The sequence below is a fragment of the Drosophila miranda genome, chromosome 2 (assembly GCF_003369915.1).
Source record: "Drosophila miranda strain MSH22 chromosome 2, D.miranda_PacBio2.1, whole genome shotgun sequence".
Taxonomy (NCBI): domain Eukaryota; kingdom Metazoa; phylum Arthropoda; class Insecta; order Diptera; family Drosophilidae; genus Drosophila; species Drosophila miranda.
Window position 1 is genome coordinate 15,514,110 of NC_046675.1, and position 17,942 is coordinate 15,532,051.

Sequence of the window (17,942 nt, forward strand, 5' to 3'; positions counted from 1 at the left end):
GTGTTTCATAACTGTGACACCTTGGCATACCATCTCAATCGCAAGAGGCACGAGATGAACGGAATCAGCAACGACAGTTGTAAACAGCCGACAATGCCAACAAGTATATAAAGCATTTTCATCCGCTTCGTTCCTACGTCTCGCATTCGAGTACGAGCCAAATTTTGAATATTCCGCTCATCCGAAAGTGCTGCTTGGTGCCATTCAAACATGAGTCAGATAGTATGATGTCAGATGTACGCATCAGAAAAAGTGCAACTACCTGAAATTGAAACACCACCAGAACCATTGAACAGCTTGCTAATCGGCACGAATGAGTTCCATTCGCACATACTACTCATGCTTCCAAATGCCATCGTTCGGAGCAATAGCAATAGTTCACAATGGGCGGAAATGATTGGTCGTGTCAGATAGGAAATTATTAAATTTGATCAATATTAGCTGCTAAAAAGTCAATTTGCTAGGGTATTTAAAGCTGCGGCTTCCGAAGCAATCGTTTTACTTCTGTTGTTCTTTATTCGTGTGCGAGCACACATGTAAATAAAAGCTGTTAAAATACGATAGTGTTGCCTATTAGCACAATAGGCCAACGCACACAGAGAGAGACACACACAGAGGAGCTCTGGCAGACACGGCAAGGGTCGACCGCATGCAAAGGTCTGGAAAAAACGTATACGCCGTGTGGGTTCAGGGGAAGTGCACAGCACGCAAAGTGTAACCACAAACACGACAACGGAGGCGGCAACAAACTACAATCAACAACTACAACAGCAACAACTACAGCAGCAATGAGAGAAAGACCCACAAGGACACAAGGACACATGGAGAGGCAGTCAGACAGACAGACAAATGATATGTGTGCTGTGCCTCCTGCTTCTTCTCCTTCTCTTGCCTGGTGCCTGCTGCCTGGCAGACTCGAAAGAGTGGCAAGCATAGGTTGCACGAGTAGGTGCTGCAAAGAGGATTGGGTTAGGTTGGGTTTACTTTGCTTCTTTTTCTTTGGTTCTCTTATTGCCTTATTTATTTGCTCCTGTGAAGAGTTGTGTAAGCGTGTGGCAAGTTTATGATCAGCATGGGCCTGACGCATAGCATATGCCGATGCCGGCAATGCGGATACAATCACAGCATCAAGGAGTGGCTGCCACAGATGGTCGCTAGATTTCATTTGGCAATCATTCAACATGAGACTCATTTCCAAGCTGTTGGGATTTCGCGTTTGCTGCGGTATTAGAAGTCGATCTACGATCTACCCACTTGTTGCCATCGATCAGAGTCGTAAGATAGGATTCGTCACAAACATTTTCTTATTTGCAATCAAAATTCCATTGATGGGACGCACTTAATTTTCTGCACAGTCCCTTTCGTGGCACGCTCGCATCCGTAACAAGGATAACAAATGGGAAAGCTACATGCGGCATGCCCTGGCCATAATACCAAATCATATTTTAACGTTCTTTCCCAACAACAAGGCAGCAGGGCCTGTATGTGGGCTGCCTGCCTTTTTCTTGATGGCCTGAAATTCCTTGCAGCAGCAACAATGGCCTGGCATTTACTAATTTCATAATGCCAAATGAAATAAAAATGGCAGCAGTGTGGAACCGAGCGAATCGAAAGGAGGAGAGACGAAGCTGCACAGGATTTATCGTGGTCGAAGAGCTTCGAAGCTTCGGCGCCGACAGAGCCGGCAGCAGACAGAGCGCAAATGAGTGCAAGGCGGCGGGCTGATGCTGAGCCACCACCACCATTGTCTCAGACTCAATTTTATACTTCATTCGGCATCTTTTGCTCAGACTCCATTTTCGTCTCAGACTCTTTCTTCTTTTCTGACTCCACTTTCATCCTCTCCTCTCGACAGCCGCTGCTTTCTGTTCTCCTTAACCCTCTTCACACTGTCATCCGTCTTCATTGTCTGCGTGTTAATGAAAGACAAAGGCAAAGGCAAAGGCAATGGCGGTTCCCTGACTCGTGCTTTTATGGCCCACATTAAAGGGAACTGTAAAATGCGCTTCATTTGGAAAAATGAGCCATCGACATGGGGGCGTATGCGTAACGTGCGCGGCAAAGTGCCAGAATTATGATGATTGACGATTATACACTCTGGAAAAATAAGAGCCAGAGATGGATCAGAGGAGAGCACCAAGGACTTTCCCTTTCCCTTTGGAATGCAAAATTAGATGGCATCCTGCAGAAGAGAATGTTTTGGCTGGTGGCATTCCAAATGAGATGATATGAGATGCACAACTCGAAGGCTTAACCAGGGTCACAGAAACAAGTGCCAACGGAATTTTTAAAAATGCTAAAAAGCCAGAAAATAAATATTTATAACATGGCTCTTCCGCAAATGTCAATGTGCATACTTTTAATTATGCACAAAAGTAAAAAATTGGGGAAAGGGTCTGCGGCTGCCACTCCCTTTGCCGTCTCAATTATGCTCCGGCAATTTTCACTTCGTTGCCGCTGTCAAATTTGACACGCCCTGCTTTACGGCTTGTTGTTTTTAATTTAAAATTTCTTCAATTCCATTTTTGGCCATATTTATGTTTTGTTCTCTTCTGTTCTTTTCCCCCACGTTGCTGTTTTTTCTCATTTCCATTAAAAGGCTCAAAATGAGCGTAATTAAAATTGACCCAAGGGAGTAGCCCCGGCCCGGCAATAAAAAGTACGAGACTGAAACAGCAAAAACTTTTGCATAATTAGCAGAGGGGGATGCAGAGCACCAGCACCAGTCAGTGCCCCTGCCGGTCCGAGTCTACGAGTACATGAATCATCTCGGGCTTTGGCCGGGATTTATGAATGTTGAGAATTAAACTCATGTATGCGAAATTAAATTTGCCCCCCATTGAGCCAATGATACTTGAGAGTCGGCCGAAACCGGAGCCAGAGATGTACTGGTCGTGTACTACTATTATGACAAAGTCCTGTCAATGGTCCCCCTGCTCCGTCTGTGTGCTCTGTCTCCCTTTGTGTCTGTCTCATTTAATTTTAAACTTTTTGATTTCTCTGGCGGCCGAGTGCTGCTCCCCAACGACATGTGCGCTGCCGGGTGATAAAGTTGATTTGAAAGTTTTCCCCTAGCTGCAGACCCAGTTCCAGGCCCATTCCAGCCTCTGTCGGAGGAGGCCCAGCGAATTAAAACTACAAATTCATTTACGCAATGCAATTTCAGCTGGTAAATTCAATTGGATTGCACAAACGAGAGTTTATTCCGGCTCTGGGGTAATTATGTTTGCATTTAGTGCGCGATTATGGGGCACTGCATCAAGAGCGAAAAGCAAATTAAAACTTATTCATGTTTCGGGCAAATAAATGCAACTTCTATAATTTCTCGCTGGACTGGACCTTTTCCTGTGGCACGGCCCACTTCACTTTATGGTTAATAGCATAAAATGGCCCACAAAACGGGCAAGGGTGGGTCGACGACATTTTGTGTAATTTATTTGGCCTACAGGCGCATCCGAGTCCTTGTTTTTTTCCTCCTCTTTTTCTTTGCCGCGACGATGAGGCGCGCAAATACTTTAAGACGATTTTATGTAAATGTTTTTCGTGCTCATGTTTTAAGTGTGTTTGTGTCTCTCCATCTTCGACGAGAACCCGGGAAAAAAGGCAAAAGCCGGGCGACAGAACAAAGAATGCGGCAGGATTTTGAACTGTCTCCGACTTCGACTCTGTCCCTGTCTCTGCCTCCTTCGGGGCTCCTTTGCCGTGTCTGTTCATTCGGAATTTTATTCAAAATGGATTATGCCGCCTGCTCGCCGAAAAAGAGAACAACATGAAAATAATTCAGCACCATTTTCTTCGCTGGTGTTGTTATTTTTCGCCGCTGAATTTTTAAGTGTTTATGTTTATGCGACAAAGTGCCAAGGACCCGATCCGGTCCCGAATTCGGATCCGAATCTCGCTCCTGGCTCGTGCCGATAAAGCCGAAGGCCCAAAAACCTTAAAGCGGCCGCTCAAAAGTTGAATTTAATGAATGGCGAAATTGGTATTTGATTCCGTCGTGGCCATAAATCTTCATACGGCCACCGGGTTCGGATCCCATGTGTGCTGCTGACTCAACTGGCAATTATCTCACTTTTTCAGTGTTTTCCAGTTTTTTTTTTCACTTAAGTGGAAGTAAATCAATATGCCCAGCACGGTGGAAGTTTACGACAAATAACGCATTAAATTGAATTGCTAAATTTCATTTTATTGTCGAGGCGTGCGAGTGGTTGAGTCGCTTCGAATCGAGTCGAGTGTCGACTGTTGAGTGTCGATTGCTGGAAGAGATTCCTCTGCCAACTGCATAACTCTTTCGTTTATTAACCACTTCCTACCAGACCACTCCCAATCCCAGGCCGTGTATCGAACCAACAAAGGAGGCGCCAGACTACGGCGATAGCGATGCCAATGGCAATGGCAATGGCCCTGACGATGGTGACAACGCCAGCTGGCGTGATAAGCCATTCATTACGATTATTATGAAGGAGGTACCATGGAGGATAGAGCGGCTACGGCTACACACACGACATGTGTGCCAACGAGTCGAATAAAAAAATACTGCTGATAGGAGTAAAAAATTTTCATACTCATTTATTTTTATTTACTGCGCGCAATTTGCACATAAAAGCCGAAAGCTAAAGCCAAAAGCCAAAAGCCGAGTGAAAGGGTTCTGTTCTGGTGAAAATCTGTGACTTTGACACAGCCGAAAATATGGAAAAATTATGCGTGGCCATAAAAGCTGAGCGCGGCTAAACAGAGCAGTGCACGGCAGCCTCGATACCGATGTCCCTGTCGATGTCCCTGTCAATGGCATTGTCAATATTTAAGTTTTGACATTGTTATGACAGTCAGTCCCGCCACCGACACCGGCAGCGTCACCAGCACCGTCACCGACCTACGCCCCCAGACCAGACCCTTTGCCGGAACCGGGAAAGTTTTTGCGTGAAGTTAATTTATGGTGTTCATGTGTGCGCAAATGTTGTCATAAATGTCAAGCGCTTTTTGCGGAATTTTGCTAAAGAAATACGATATTATCGAACGATCCGGCGATTGCTTGTGGCACGAGCGTATGAAATTAACTGCAGCCCCAATACCCTTTAATTATGGGCAACCCCCTGTGACTGGTGTTGATGATAGGGCTTTCAGCTGGCAGCTGGCCAAGTAAATCACATGGGAAATTGCCTGCCTGCCCTATTGGCGCCAGGCCATGGGTAAGAATGCGTAAAACGAAGAAGAGCCAGTATTTCATTTCATTTCCTTTAACGGCAAATCACAGGGCAAGAAATGCGGCTAAAGCGGCTGGAGGAGGCGTATGCGCAATTTGTTTCATTTGTCTTAAAGCAACGAAAATGGGAATGGAGAGGGGTAGAGTGAGGAAAGACAAGTTTATTTCCAGCTTTGACTTTGGAAAGATTCCGTTTTAATTTGCGATTTTCCGCTTGTTTTGCCAATTAGGCGCCATTTGACGTTACGATTCGTCCAAGAGTCCGCGGAAGTCCAGGACTTGTGCGGAATTTACTCAATTCCATCGAAGAAGCAGACTCTGGCAATAAATTAACTTTGACCCTTTCAGAGAGCCAACGGAAATGGTTGTCATCGTCCACATTGGGTTCTCTTCGTGAAGGCTCTTAATTCAATTACAATCAGCGGAACTCCAGTCAATTGTAAAAGAGTTTTTCTTGGTGCCTCACTCTTTCTTCGCCAACTTACTTTTTGTTCAATTTATTTGGCCGGCTTTGATTTTCTTTGCCAGCAGCCAGGCTTGTGGTGGGTTCATAAATACCAAATCTGTTTTAATTTCCATTGGCTCTGGCCACACAGCTCCGATTCCGACCCTGCGCTTGCCTGTTGGCCTGGCTTAAAGCTTGTTTATGTTTCCTGGCAAGTGAAAGTTAATACGCGTGCGAAATCTTGAAGCGCTTTTCGCACGGGGCCCGAGAAAGAGGGGGCCAGAACAGAGCCAGAGCCAGCGGCAACAAAAATAATGATATCATTATTGCATTATTGCATTAATGCACAGAGTTGCATTCCTACGCATGTGAGCGTCTCATATCTGGAGCTGAAACTTTTGGGGGAAAGTACTTTATGCGATAAGAAAACACAAAAACAAATGTGAGTAACGGCCCCTAGACTCTGTCTCTCTCTCTCTCTGTGTGTCCATCTCTCTGCCCGTGGCAAGGCTGGAGGTGAGGATGAGAGTGGGGTTAGGGGTAGGTATGGAATCTGCCATCTTCTGCAGTTTATGGAATGCAATAAAAAACTTTTCAGACAGCCCTCCAGCCAGTGTGCAATGCAAATTCTATAAGCCAGAGGCGAGCAGTCTTTAAGAAACAGTTACCAACGGAGGGAAATCCAACGAACAACCAAAATAAAATAAATAAATAAACGCCAGCTGACTGGCCTAAGAAGCCACACAGCCAATGAAAGCCAAACAATTGACTGAGAACGCGTTCCTTTGCACCCAAAAAAAAAAGAGGGAAAAGGAAAAATAATAATAATTCGGACACTAATCCGGGCTTAGAAACTTGGCTTTATTTTAATCAAACCGACAGAGCGAGCAGCACGAAAAGTTCCCCAAACAAAAGAGGCCCTGAGGCTGGGCCCTGGAATGCGGCCAGAGAATGAACGGAAGCCATTCCTGCCGTTCGTGGAATACGCGACAGGCACGATAAAATCATGAACGAGGGGGATAAGCCCAGTCCCAGTCCCATTCCCAGTTCCAGTCCCATCGGGGCCCATGTGGCATGGGTATGTCCATGGGTATGTATATAACTTCAAATGAAGTTCGAGTTGTGGCCCCGACTTTAAGTTTCGACTGAGGAGGAGGAGGCATGACAAATGCCAATGAGGCTGCCGTACTGCACATGGCTGGAGCATTGAGGGACCGCAAATGGTATACGTGCAGCACTGACAATAACGGGAACGAAAATCGGGCCCAAAAAGCAGCCGGAAAGAATTGCTCTGTAATTTAATTTAACCAAGGACGGGTCCATGGCAGTGTCTGTGGCTGTGGCTGGGGCAGGCGCCAGTTAGTGGTGCGTGCGCCATAAGCTAAAATGTCAATATTTGCCTATGCCACGCATAAAATGCCAAGGCATATGCCTTCTCGGAGGCACTGTGCCACTGGCACTGCCCCTGCTACAGCCGGGCAAGCGGACATTCAAAGGAATGTGCTCTGCTTTTTCTGCCGCCAGTTGTTTGGAGATCCCGCTCCAGCAGCTTCTCTTGAAGCAGAGACCCTCTTCTTTTTCTTGCCACATCCTATCTGTAATGTCAGCAGCGATGAGTGCGCGGCAAGCGGAAATTAGCAAACGATTTGAGCGCCCACAGACACAGACACAGTCAAAGGAGCGCCGCGGCGAGGAAAAAAAAAAACGGGATTGAATGAATGTAAGCGGGGGCGTATGCTTGTTATTTGATTTTCTGTTGATTTTCTCTCGCTGCCTGGCATATATTTTCTTTAATAATTTCCTGTTATAAACAAATCAAGGATGTAATAACGCAGTTCAATGCGTAAATGTTGCCGTCTGCTCAGCCCCCTTCCAGCTGCTTGAAAATAAATGCCACTGATTATGATCTTAAAAGCCATCACAGACCGTAATGGCCGAAAAAAAAACTGAACTTTTCAAACGATGTGGAGCCACACACACTAGCATAGTGCACAGCACATGGACACGGACTAGATACACACATAGACCCACATAAGCAAAGGAATCTACAAGGACTAAGCCCATTAGCCCACTGTTGTTGAACCTTTTTTCTACCCGGTAATGGCAGGGAAAAAGGGTATATTGCCTTCCTGGAAAGCCGCGCCTGTACCCAACGTAGGGCATACGTTTACGTTAAGGGAAAAAACTATTTTATACACTATTTAAAAAAAATAAGAGATCAAATACCCAATGGGGTATCCGTAATATATGAGTATCTTCTATGCTATCTGCTGCTATGTTTCTCCATTAAACCCCTTTACTGGGTATCGCTATGTCGGAATACCCGACCCGGCTCTTATTTCGTTTCGTTTGGGACTCTTTGGGACTTTGGCATTTCTTTGCCTTCTTTTGCATGAAAATGCCACCAAAAAAATGTAAAATACTTTAGCTAACGTAAAGGGCTGCACACACACACACACACACACACATAGTTACACACAGCACATAAGCATGCACTCTCTCCATCTACGAAGGAAGGCAAATGTAAGTACAGAAGCAACAAGAACAACCAGACTGAAGGCAGAGCAAGTCAAGTGTATGAAATGTAACAAAGACCTAACGAGAATTACAGCCTCACACACACACACACACACACGCACCGACACACAACACACACAGCAATTCAGAGCTCATGCACATGTACGAAATAATGAGAAAATATCAAAAGTGCCCAGGCTCACGCACACTTTGGACTCGCCCGAGCTCAATGTCAACTTAAAGCTCTCTGGCAGTCGTGCCGCTGGCCAGGACATTAAGGATGAACATACGCATAGGAGGGGGACTAGAAGACTGCTAGAGGCCCACCGTCGAAGGGAGACTGTGACAGGGTCGAGATGGTTTATGTTTCTGCTCTCCTTGCCACTCTGCAGTTTTTCTCTTAATTTCCTTTAAAGTGCGCGGCAAAAACAGACGCTAATGAGCTACTTAAGCAATGACTTAAGTCGTTATAGTGGAAATATAGTGGGCGGTCGGATGGCTGGGCGTGTGGCATATCATGACATTAAATTACACATACGCACCGTTGTATATGCTACACTCTTTTGTGAGAAGAAATTTGAGCTGCCGACGAAACTGCCGCAAGACCCTAATTGCCTTGACTCTGCCACAAAATCCCACCTCCTTCATGGCATCGCCCCGGAGATTCTTTGGTTTTGTTTTAACTACTTTGATTTTGGCAAAACTTTCGGATTTGATGAAAGTTATTCGGGGCAAAGGCCGATTGTTGCTCCATTGTGAGGTCTGCCTTTTGTCCGTCTTCCGGAAAATGGCATATAATATTCGATTAATATTTCAATAAAGTGTTTGCCCCTTTACGGATTATAATAATAAGGTCCATTGTGGCAGTGCTTGTCCGACCGACCCTTTGGCGCCGACCACAAAAGACCACATTGCGGCACAATGGGACGTGCCGAACAGCTTGAGTTTTGTTTGCATTGTGAGCCAATGGAATCAGGGCATTGAATAATGTAGTTACCAGGAATTAGATGAGTCCGGCTCCACTCTAAAGCAGTCTTTTTATATATATGAGGAGTACTCGTATATTTGTAGATTTGTTGCCCAAAATGGGGCATTTCTCTGTGCCAAATTGCACTCATTTCGGATCCGGACGAACAATGGGGGCTGATTTACATGATGCCCGGGGGCCTCACCGCAGGCTTTATTAGGAGTCCAAAAATAACACGCACTCGCAGTGGCGTGGCACTCGTGCTACAGCCACCACCCACACACAATTAGAGACACCTCATTAGGCCGCGCATTAATCAGGGAGCGAAAACTTTCACCGCTTTCCCTGCGGGCGGCAGCTGATGTCAATTAAATGCGCCTGTCAAAATATTTGCACACACACATAGCACATATCAACATATGGAAGGCCACCCCTTCGTTTTTCCACTTTCCTCTTCTTCCCCGAAAATAGTTCAACGGCTAGACAACGTCGAGGGGCTCTCCCTCTCCTCTCTCTTGGTTGAGCAAAATCAGCGTCATCGCTCTCTAAAATGTTCTTTTATTAATTAAATCGAGCAGGCAAGTGTCAAATCAGCGTATGGCTGTGCACCACTACCGCCCACAGTCGCCTGCCTCTTCACATGACACCAGAAACTTTTTTATACCCTCACATACCCACTGTAATGATGGTCTTCAATGATGTTTGCAGACCATAGAAGCAGTATGTTTCCTATAGCATCGAGAAACAAGCCTTTGTAAGAACTACCGCTGGCATTGAGATAAATCCAATCATATAACATCCACAGCATCGTTCAATTTGAAAGAGTATCTAATGCTTCGACCTTCCTGGCAGTTTTCGCCTACTATTTTCTGGTGTGCGGCTTGTATTGCGGTTCAATGTGCCGCCGCGCGACGTCGACGACGACGACGACGACCTACAACAATTTTGTACATGTCAACATGGTGTCATAATTAAAATGTTCACCAGGCCATGCCACTCTCCTCCCGAACGAACGCTCCTGTCCTCGACCCCGACCCCACCCCTGATAGGCTATTCGATTCGGCTGCAAATTGGAGGTTTTTGGTAGCAGCCCTGAACAAGGGCAATGCCGACAGGCATTTCCTTTCCCGAAATCCCCGTTTGCTTTTCTGTTGGCTGGGAGACATTTTTAATGATTGGTCGAGCGACGGGGCCAAGGGAGATATCCGTATCCGTGTCGATATGGCTAGTTAGCTGATTGGTTTTGGCGGTTTGTTCGGTTGTCCCGACATCTGTTGGGTGAAGGGCCGTGCAGCTAATTGCTCCTCTGCCGCTAAATGAGATAAATGATTGGAATGGGCGTTCGAGGTGCCAGGTAATCAATCCCTTTGGGCGCTGGTCAAACACAGACTAATTTCAGTTTATATGCAAAGTTGGCCATCGACATTATAAATTGTCATTCGGATGGTTGTTTGGTTTTGCTGAAAATTGTCCAAAAACACGGCTGTTCATTACGCCTCAAGGCTGCCAACAAGCTGGGCTCCATCTCACTCCCGCAATGGAACTTTATCCGGGCCACTTAGGCTTGATTAATGTGCCGGCATTTGCCGGCCGGCTGGGATGCCCAGAGACCAGGCCATAGTCCAGTCCTGTCCCATATCTGGCCGTAAATAAAAACATTCAACATTCTCCCCCGTCCGCTCCCGCAGCTCGGCATTTTATTGTCTCAAGGTTAATTTGAATGGCAAACTTTACGTAAGCATGCTTCTATATAAAGATACTTTATTTTTTGCTTCTCCACTCTATTATTATTTTTGCTTCTCTACAGATACTTTTCTGCTTTATTCACTGTCCAATGAGAGTGTAACAGCAGCAACAACCAACAAAAAAATTAATCAAAAATTCTGGAGACAGGCGAGATTCAGATACAGATACGGATACTCCGGGGGAGAATGCCCCGGGACATTTGCATTTTCCATTTTGCTGGTCAGCTCTCCTTCTCTCTGTCTCTCTACGCATTTATCATGATTGCAATAAATAATATTGTGGTTTAACCAACCACTGACCAGGGGACAGGGTGAAATATTTTATTTTATTTCTACGTACTTTTCTGTGCTACGAAAGTTGCCGTTTAAACTCTTAAAGCTGGTTGAATTTCGCTGTCAAAAGTGGTCTGGCTGTAAACTGAATTCCTCGGGGCGGGGACGGAGGGTCAGTCACTGTGATTGAATGTTTGCCTGTCTCCTGCCTGACTGACTGACTGACTGCATCGATTCGTTTGAAGGACGTTTTCAATTTGTGGCACAATTTAAAGAATTTTCCAAAAAACAGAGCACCGCCAAAATGGCTCCAAGCTGAATGCTGGCAAGACAGGCGTGCGGTAGTTTGTGGCAGCTACTGATGGGATGTGGATGTGGATGTGGATGTGGATGTTGAGTGCCCCTTGCCAAGGAATTTCTCTTGTGAATTTGCCAGCTAGTTTGTTACTCTTTTGCCCCTGCCACAAGCCCATGCATGTATCTTTTTGTCTCGTTGTTTCGTGGTGGCCTACCCACAATCCCCCATATTCAAATTCAAATTCAACAACTGGCAGACCCGCATGATAATGCGCATATTTCTATGGATTATGGCCTACTTTTTGGGGTAGGCTTGGGCTTGGAGCAAGCTCTCACTCCATTAGGGTAGCAGGGGAAACGTTGGGGGCTCAGAATTAGACACACTTGGAATTTACCCGCCACTCATATGCATAAATATCTCAGCCTTTATTCTCTGCGTGACTTTCGCCAACGACCCAAGCCCGGCACCGAACGATCTGACAATTGTTCGAAATTTGCATAGAAAGAGGCCGCAATTTCTGTGCTTTGCATATTTCTATCCGCCGTTCAGCTACATTTGAGCTATGCGTTTATCCCCCTACGCTTTATTGTTTGGAAATACAAGTGTTCATCCCCCATCTCCCAGTACCAGTACCAGTACCAGTGCCAGTCAATTGCCATCAATTGGCCTCAATATCCCATAGAATATGACTTCACTTACCTCGCACTTGGGCAGCGGTCCCTCGGGCATCTTTACCTTCCACCCCAGCAGCGGGGGGATGCAGATGAGTGCCGACATAATCCACACCGCCGTAATCATGACAGCGGCACGGGCCGGCGTCCGCGACTTGAGATAGTCGACGGCCTTGGTGATGCTCCAGTAGCGATCCAGCGAGATGAGGCAGAGGTTCATGATCGAGGCGGTGCAGAGCAGGACGTCCATGGCCGAGTGAATGTCGCACCACCAGCTGCCGAAGATCCAGTAGCCCATCAGCTCGTTTGCCAGCGAGAAGGGCATTATGATGAGGCCCAGAAAGAAGTCGGCCACGGCCAGCGAGGCGATGAACCAGTTCTGGATGTTCTTCAGCGACTTCTCCGTCGCAATGGCGATGATTACCAGCATGTTGCCCACCACGATGATGATCATCAGGATGGTCACAATGATCGAGGCAATCACTATGTGGGTGAGCGTGTACCCGCTCGGATAGCGTCCGTCCCAGTGCACTTCCGTGATATTGCTGCCGTTACCCATGAGTCCATATCCCCCACTCAGGTTTCCCGCTCCGCCGCTCTGGTTGTAGTAGCTCCCCGCCAGCTGTAGGGTGCTATTGTAGAAACTCCCATTCAGCAGATATATCGTGTCGTTCACATTGATATAGCCTGCTCCCGACCCCGTTGGGGACTGGTCGAGAAGGCCCGGCACCGTCAGCTGGCCGTCGACGGTTAGGAGCGGGGGATTGAGGGTGGCACTCTCCGGGTATCGCGTGCCATTGGGCGGCCCGCCAGTGGCGGCTGTGGAGCTGGTCGTGAACACGGCCAGAAAGTCGTCGGTGCTGATGTTGCCCGTGTTGATGTTGGCATTCAGCCTGCTGTAGTCCATGGTGCTGCTTCGCTCTTCTGTGCGATCTTCTCTAACTTTATAGTGGGTAGCTGGCTAACTCTAGGTGTGTGTACGGCTAGCTCTATAGTCTGATTGGTCCCATGCTGCCGTCCATCCGGCTCGTATTTATAATTAAATTTGCTTACGCGCGAAATTCCAATTCAAGTGGTTTCTCGTATGCGGTGATCGGCTGCTCTCTTGTTCCGCCGCTACAACACCCAATTAACCCTAATAATTTATTTAATTCCTAGCATAGCTCTAGCATTAGCAATATTTCGATTATTTCGATTTTTAATACCCGTTTTTGCACCGAAACTCGTGTGTGGCGCGTTTTCCGCTCATTTGTGAGGGATCTATGAGACGGTAGAACGCGCCCTGTTCTTTTGGTTTTGTTTTTGGTTTAAGTTGTGGTTTTTCCTTTAATCAATTATAGTCTACAGCACATATACAGTATATACAGTTACACAGATACGGGTACGGATACGATTACGGTTACGGTTACGGACACAGACATACATGACAGAGACGAGTAGAAAAAACTGGCTATGTACAAAAAGGGGGCATCCTCGCTGGACTTCTTCTGCCTCTGCCTGGACGCGATCCCATCGATCCAATTGATTGGCTCCTTTGCCCTTCTTCGCTCTCTTCACATTGCGCAGGCTGCCGCCGAGGCATCCGTCAGACACTACCTCCGGCTCGAGTTCACCTCAGGGCAATACTTAAGATTTAATAATTTAGGGCCGAATGTTTTTGGCGCACTCACTGCAACCAGGCTGTAAATCGCCTCGAAAGTCGAAATAAATCTTGCGGATCGCTGATAGATGAGGCGATGATGGACGATCCGTTGGGGTCTGTTTTTCTTTCACTCGATTTGCCTGATTTTTCTCGTTTTTTCAGTTTATTTACACACAGCGCGCGTTCCGCGAATTTCACTCTCTATCAGGCGTTTTCCCGCTCGATGCTGGCGCTATGGCTATGGAGAACTGTTGCCGTGTGGCGGCTGCTTGGACTTGGCTCTTGGCTTTCTCGGCTACTTGGCCAATTGGCGCGCCCGGGACACGTTCGCACCGCTGGAACTGCACATCCTAACTGAACGCCATCCGCTGGCGCTGCCACTGACGGACTTGCTACCAAAACATGGCATCCACACACGCCGCATGAGGCATGGAGCGACGGGGCTGCCTTCGGTCGTTCGTTGCGTGTCGTCGTGCGCATCGTTCCGAGGGAAATTCTCTCTCGCTTTAGCTGTGTCTCCAAAGCCCCCTTGTGGGGACAGTTGCCGTATAAGTATTTTCCATTTTGAGATTCTCATTTATGCATTGCTTTCGATTGTTTACGTTTCCATATTTGTGATTGTTGCACTCTGAATCGTTGTCCGTAGATCGCATTTGTGGGGCAAATAGTTTGCTACCTTTAATAAACAAAAGGTGTACCAATATTTGGTTTAATAATCGAAAATCTCAAATCCCACAGTAATCATAATAATCTCATCTCATAAACAGACTACGCCATAACAAGATTTCATCGCAATTTTGAATGAATGAAGAAAAATATACAACATAAAAATATATATAACAAATATATACCCAATAAATATAATAAATCTGCAACTGAAGTTTGATTTGGTTTCCGAACCCAATCGAAAGGGAAGTAGCCTTTTTTTTTGTATCTGTCTTCCGTGGGGAAGAAAGTACTATTAGGTTAAGCATTTATTATAAGATTTGATGATATTAATAACTAAAGACGGATAATAATAACTAAAGCAAAATAGTACTTAATGTGCCCTGCCATTGCAGTAATCCCCGTACTTGAGGGCTCTTAACTTTCAATTAAACAATTCAATTTGGATATCGCTTTCCACACTCGTTCTCCCGCTTGCCGTTCGTTCCCACAAATGTACAGCAGGTTCCACAAGTTCACGCGGCAAACGGGAAATTTTGCGCCTCTCTCAGCGAGGGACTTTTTCTCTGTTCCATTTGCCACACGTTTCGCCGCACAGTGTTGCGCTCTGTTGTGCTTTGTTTGCCTTTGTCCCAGTGCCCTAAACCAAAAACCAAAACTTATTTTTGTGGCAGCACTTTTCACTTTTTTTCATTTCGGATGGCCGGGAGGGGGAGGCGCAGGGCTCTCCTCCTGGTGCCCGTTTCATATGTTTGTTGAGGACTGCTGCTGGCCAAGAAACTGCGCTGCGACCATATGTGCGATGCTACCTTTTGTGTACATTTTCGTTTTAACCCACATACGGGCCTTTGTTTCCACGGTAAATGTTGGTCATGCTCGCCTTTAAATACTTCTCACGCCTGTTAAAGCCCCGGACGCGGACCCGGCCCGGCCCGGCCAAATAAAAGCGTAATGAAGCTATCCCTCCGCGAGAGTTGTGCGGGCGCATTGAAAACGAAAAGGAAGGCATCTTCGGCAAGGAGTTTGCTCCTCATCTCAGATGTGAAACACAAAAGCCAACATATCGGGCACATTATATGCGATAGTCACGTCTGTTGGGCACATAATTGAAAAACGAACTTGAGCGTATCAATCGTACAGGTTGCTGTTGCTGTTGCTTCTGTTGTTGTTGCTGTTGTCGTTGTTTCTGCTGATGGAGCAATGAAATCAGCTAGAAATTATGATAATGAAAAAGCGAAGTGGAAGTGGAAGGCAGCTCTCACCTTCTTTGCTTTTTTTTTATGAACTGACATGTTGTTCATCAAGTGTGGAGACGGGGCGTATGAGTTATTTGATTATGTTAAGCATACGTCTTGGCGCTGCCGCGCATAATTTCAAATTACACGCAGCACACATCAGTTCAGCCTTCGCGAGAGCATCAACATAATAAATTCGAAAAGGCCGTCGCCTGACAAACAAGCCAAGACCGACCCCGAACCCGTCATACAGATACTCACACATGCACACACATACGCTTGCACAGTGGAGTGACAAATGCCGGAAACAACAAGCGACAGCAGTAGAAACAGCAGCAACAGCAACGGCAACAGCAACAAAAACAGCGGGCACTCATCGTCAATGCATGGCAGAAGATTGCTTGTCAGGCTCTGATTATATTAACTGCCTACGAAGGTGTGTGCCAGATTGCGATTGCGACCAGGTATGCATGGACTGCCAGAGATGAGAAGATAAGACCTGCGATTCCGGGAATGGGAAAGATACAACCCAGTTCTGGACTGTCAAATCTTATGAAAGGACAGGGGCACTTTCATACAGGTTTTTGACAGGTTTTGCCGAGTAGCGTTCTGCGAAGACAATAAATGAAGACAAGTTTGAATGTTGCCTTCAACCACCATAAAAGCGACTCAATGATGGAAAAATTAAGTGCTTACCGGAACGTTAGTTTCTGATCAATTAAGTCTTAAGTCCTTAATAGACAATATATGAGGTTTGAGGTTTTCTCAGTTATAGCCGTGCTATGGGATGCCAGGCGGTTGGGGCCTGATGGATGACTCTCCTCTTGACTTCCTGGCTTTTTGCGTGAGCTTTACGATCTGCCTTGAATGCTGAGGTTTACGTCTTTTCCACTGTTCATTTTTCCAATAGAAACTACTCGTATATTGAAAATAAAATGCAGAAAGTAACAATTTCCCCGGAGTAATCGAATCACGGCCATCACAAGCGATTCCCCTCCCCGGGTCCCAGCCCGGGTCCGTTTACTCTTTCCGCTGCTTGGATTTTCCTCTCCATCTCGGTTGCCAAGGCAGTCACAGATAAGACGCAAATCTCGAATGCGCATACATTAAATTATATGCACATACATCACGAAGCGAGGGTATAGACTGTTGCATGCAGCACCAAGCACGCACTCTGTCAGCTCTGCTAATGGGTGCCGCACTCTGAATGGAACGGAATTGCATTCCGTCTTTTGTTGCAAGCCATGCTAAATCTACTTTTAATTCGCCGCACGTTTTCCATAATGAAATCGGATTTGTGGGCGCACGCGAATAGCGAGTGCTGAATGGGAATGGGGTGTGGCTGTCTTTGGGTGAAAAATAGTGTAAAGAACAGAGGTCCTGGCGTTGCATATCCAGGACCCATAAATCGAGCACTCAGCACTCTCTACAGCAAAAAGTACAAGCACCGAAATGGCCCATGGCCGAAACCAGAAAGGTCCCAAAAAATGTTTTTTCCTGCTGCAGGACAGATAATGCCCCGTAATTCAGAAAAGTTCCTAAATGCAACGCGCTAATGGCAGAAAATATATTATGTGCGCTTATCATTCGCATTAGCTGGCAAAATTGTTGCTAAAAGAGGGATTGTAAATGGTAAATGACAGAAGCTTCTGGCAGCGAGGCAGGAAATTGTGCCACTCATACGCACCGTGGCCCAGCCTCGTCTGCTGCATTATCATAATTTAAAAACTCGCTGGCATCATCTCCGTGGAGAGCAGCAACAGTGAACATAGTACAGTGTACAGGCAGGCAGGGGCAGACAGCTCGATGGCCGTGTTTTAGTTTCATTAGCCCGGCTGAAAGCCCATTTATCAAGCTGTCAGCGCCAATTATTTATATCCCACTCGGAGCTGCCGGCAAGAGCAGTGAATATTATTGAAATATTATCAACAATAGCGGACAACAGTGCAGAAATTAGTGTGCTTGATCAATCCGCATTTCGCGTTAAATGAAATGTCAATCGGCCGGCGTTAAATAGGCTACAAAATTAAATTAATTGCGAGCCCTTCCAGCCGGGCGACCACTCTCGCCTTTATTGCCAAACAATTTAAAGTTTTAGCCTCCTGAAACATTTCGTCGAATGGCCTGGCTGCTGGGTCCAGCAATTAACCAACAAAAGCGGGGTAACATGTGCCGACAATGCCTTGCCCGATCCAACATGGCCTACCATGTTATATGCGCCTCAGTTCGTCCAACACATTGAAACATGGGGCCCAGGAAGTGCATAGTGGAGTGGAGGCC

At 46.4% G+C, this 17,942-nt stretch overlaps 1 protein-coding gene across 2 annotated transcripts in view; it reads right to left on the minus strand.

The window, feature by feature from the left end:
* Positions 1-13,026, minus strand: part of LOC108157730 (alpha-2Db adrenergic receptor) — a 44,468-nt gene extending 31,442 nt beyond the window's left edge. For both annotated transcript variants that reach the window (XM_017289901.2, XM_017289904.2), the window contains exon 1: positions 12,148-13,026. In XM_017289901.2, the coding sequence (XP_017145390.1) occupies positions 12,148-13,026 (879 nt within the window). The remainder of the gene's footprint in view (positions 1-12,147) is intronic.
* Positions 13,027-17,942: the final 4,916 nt, after the last annotated feature.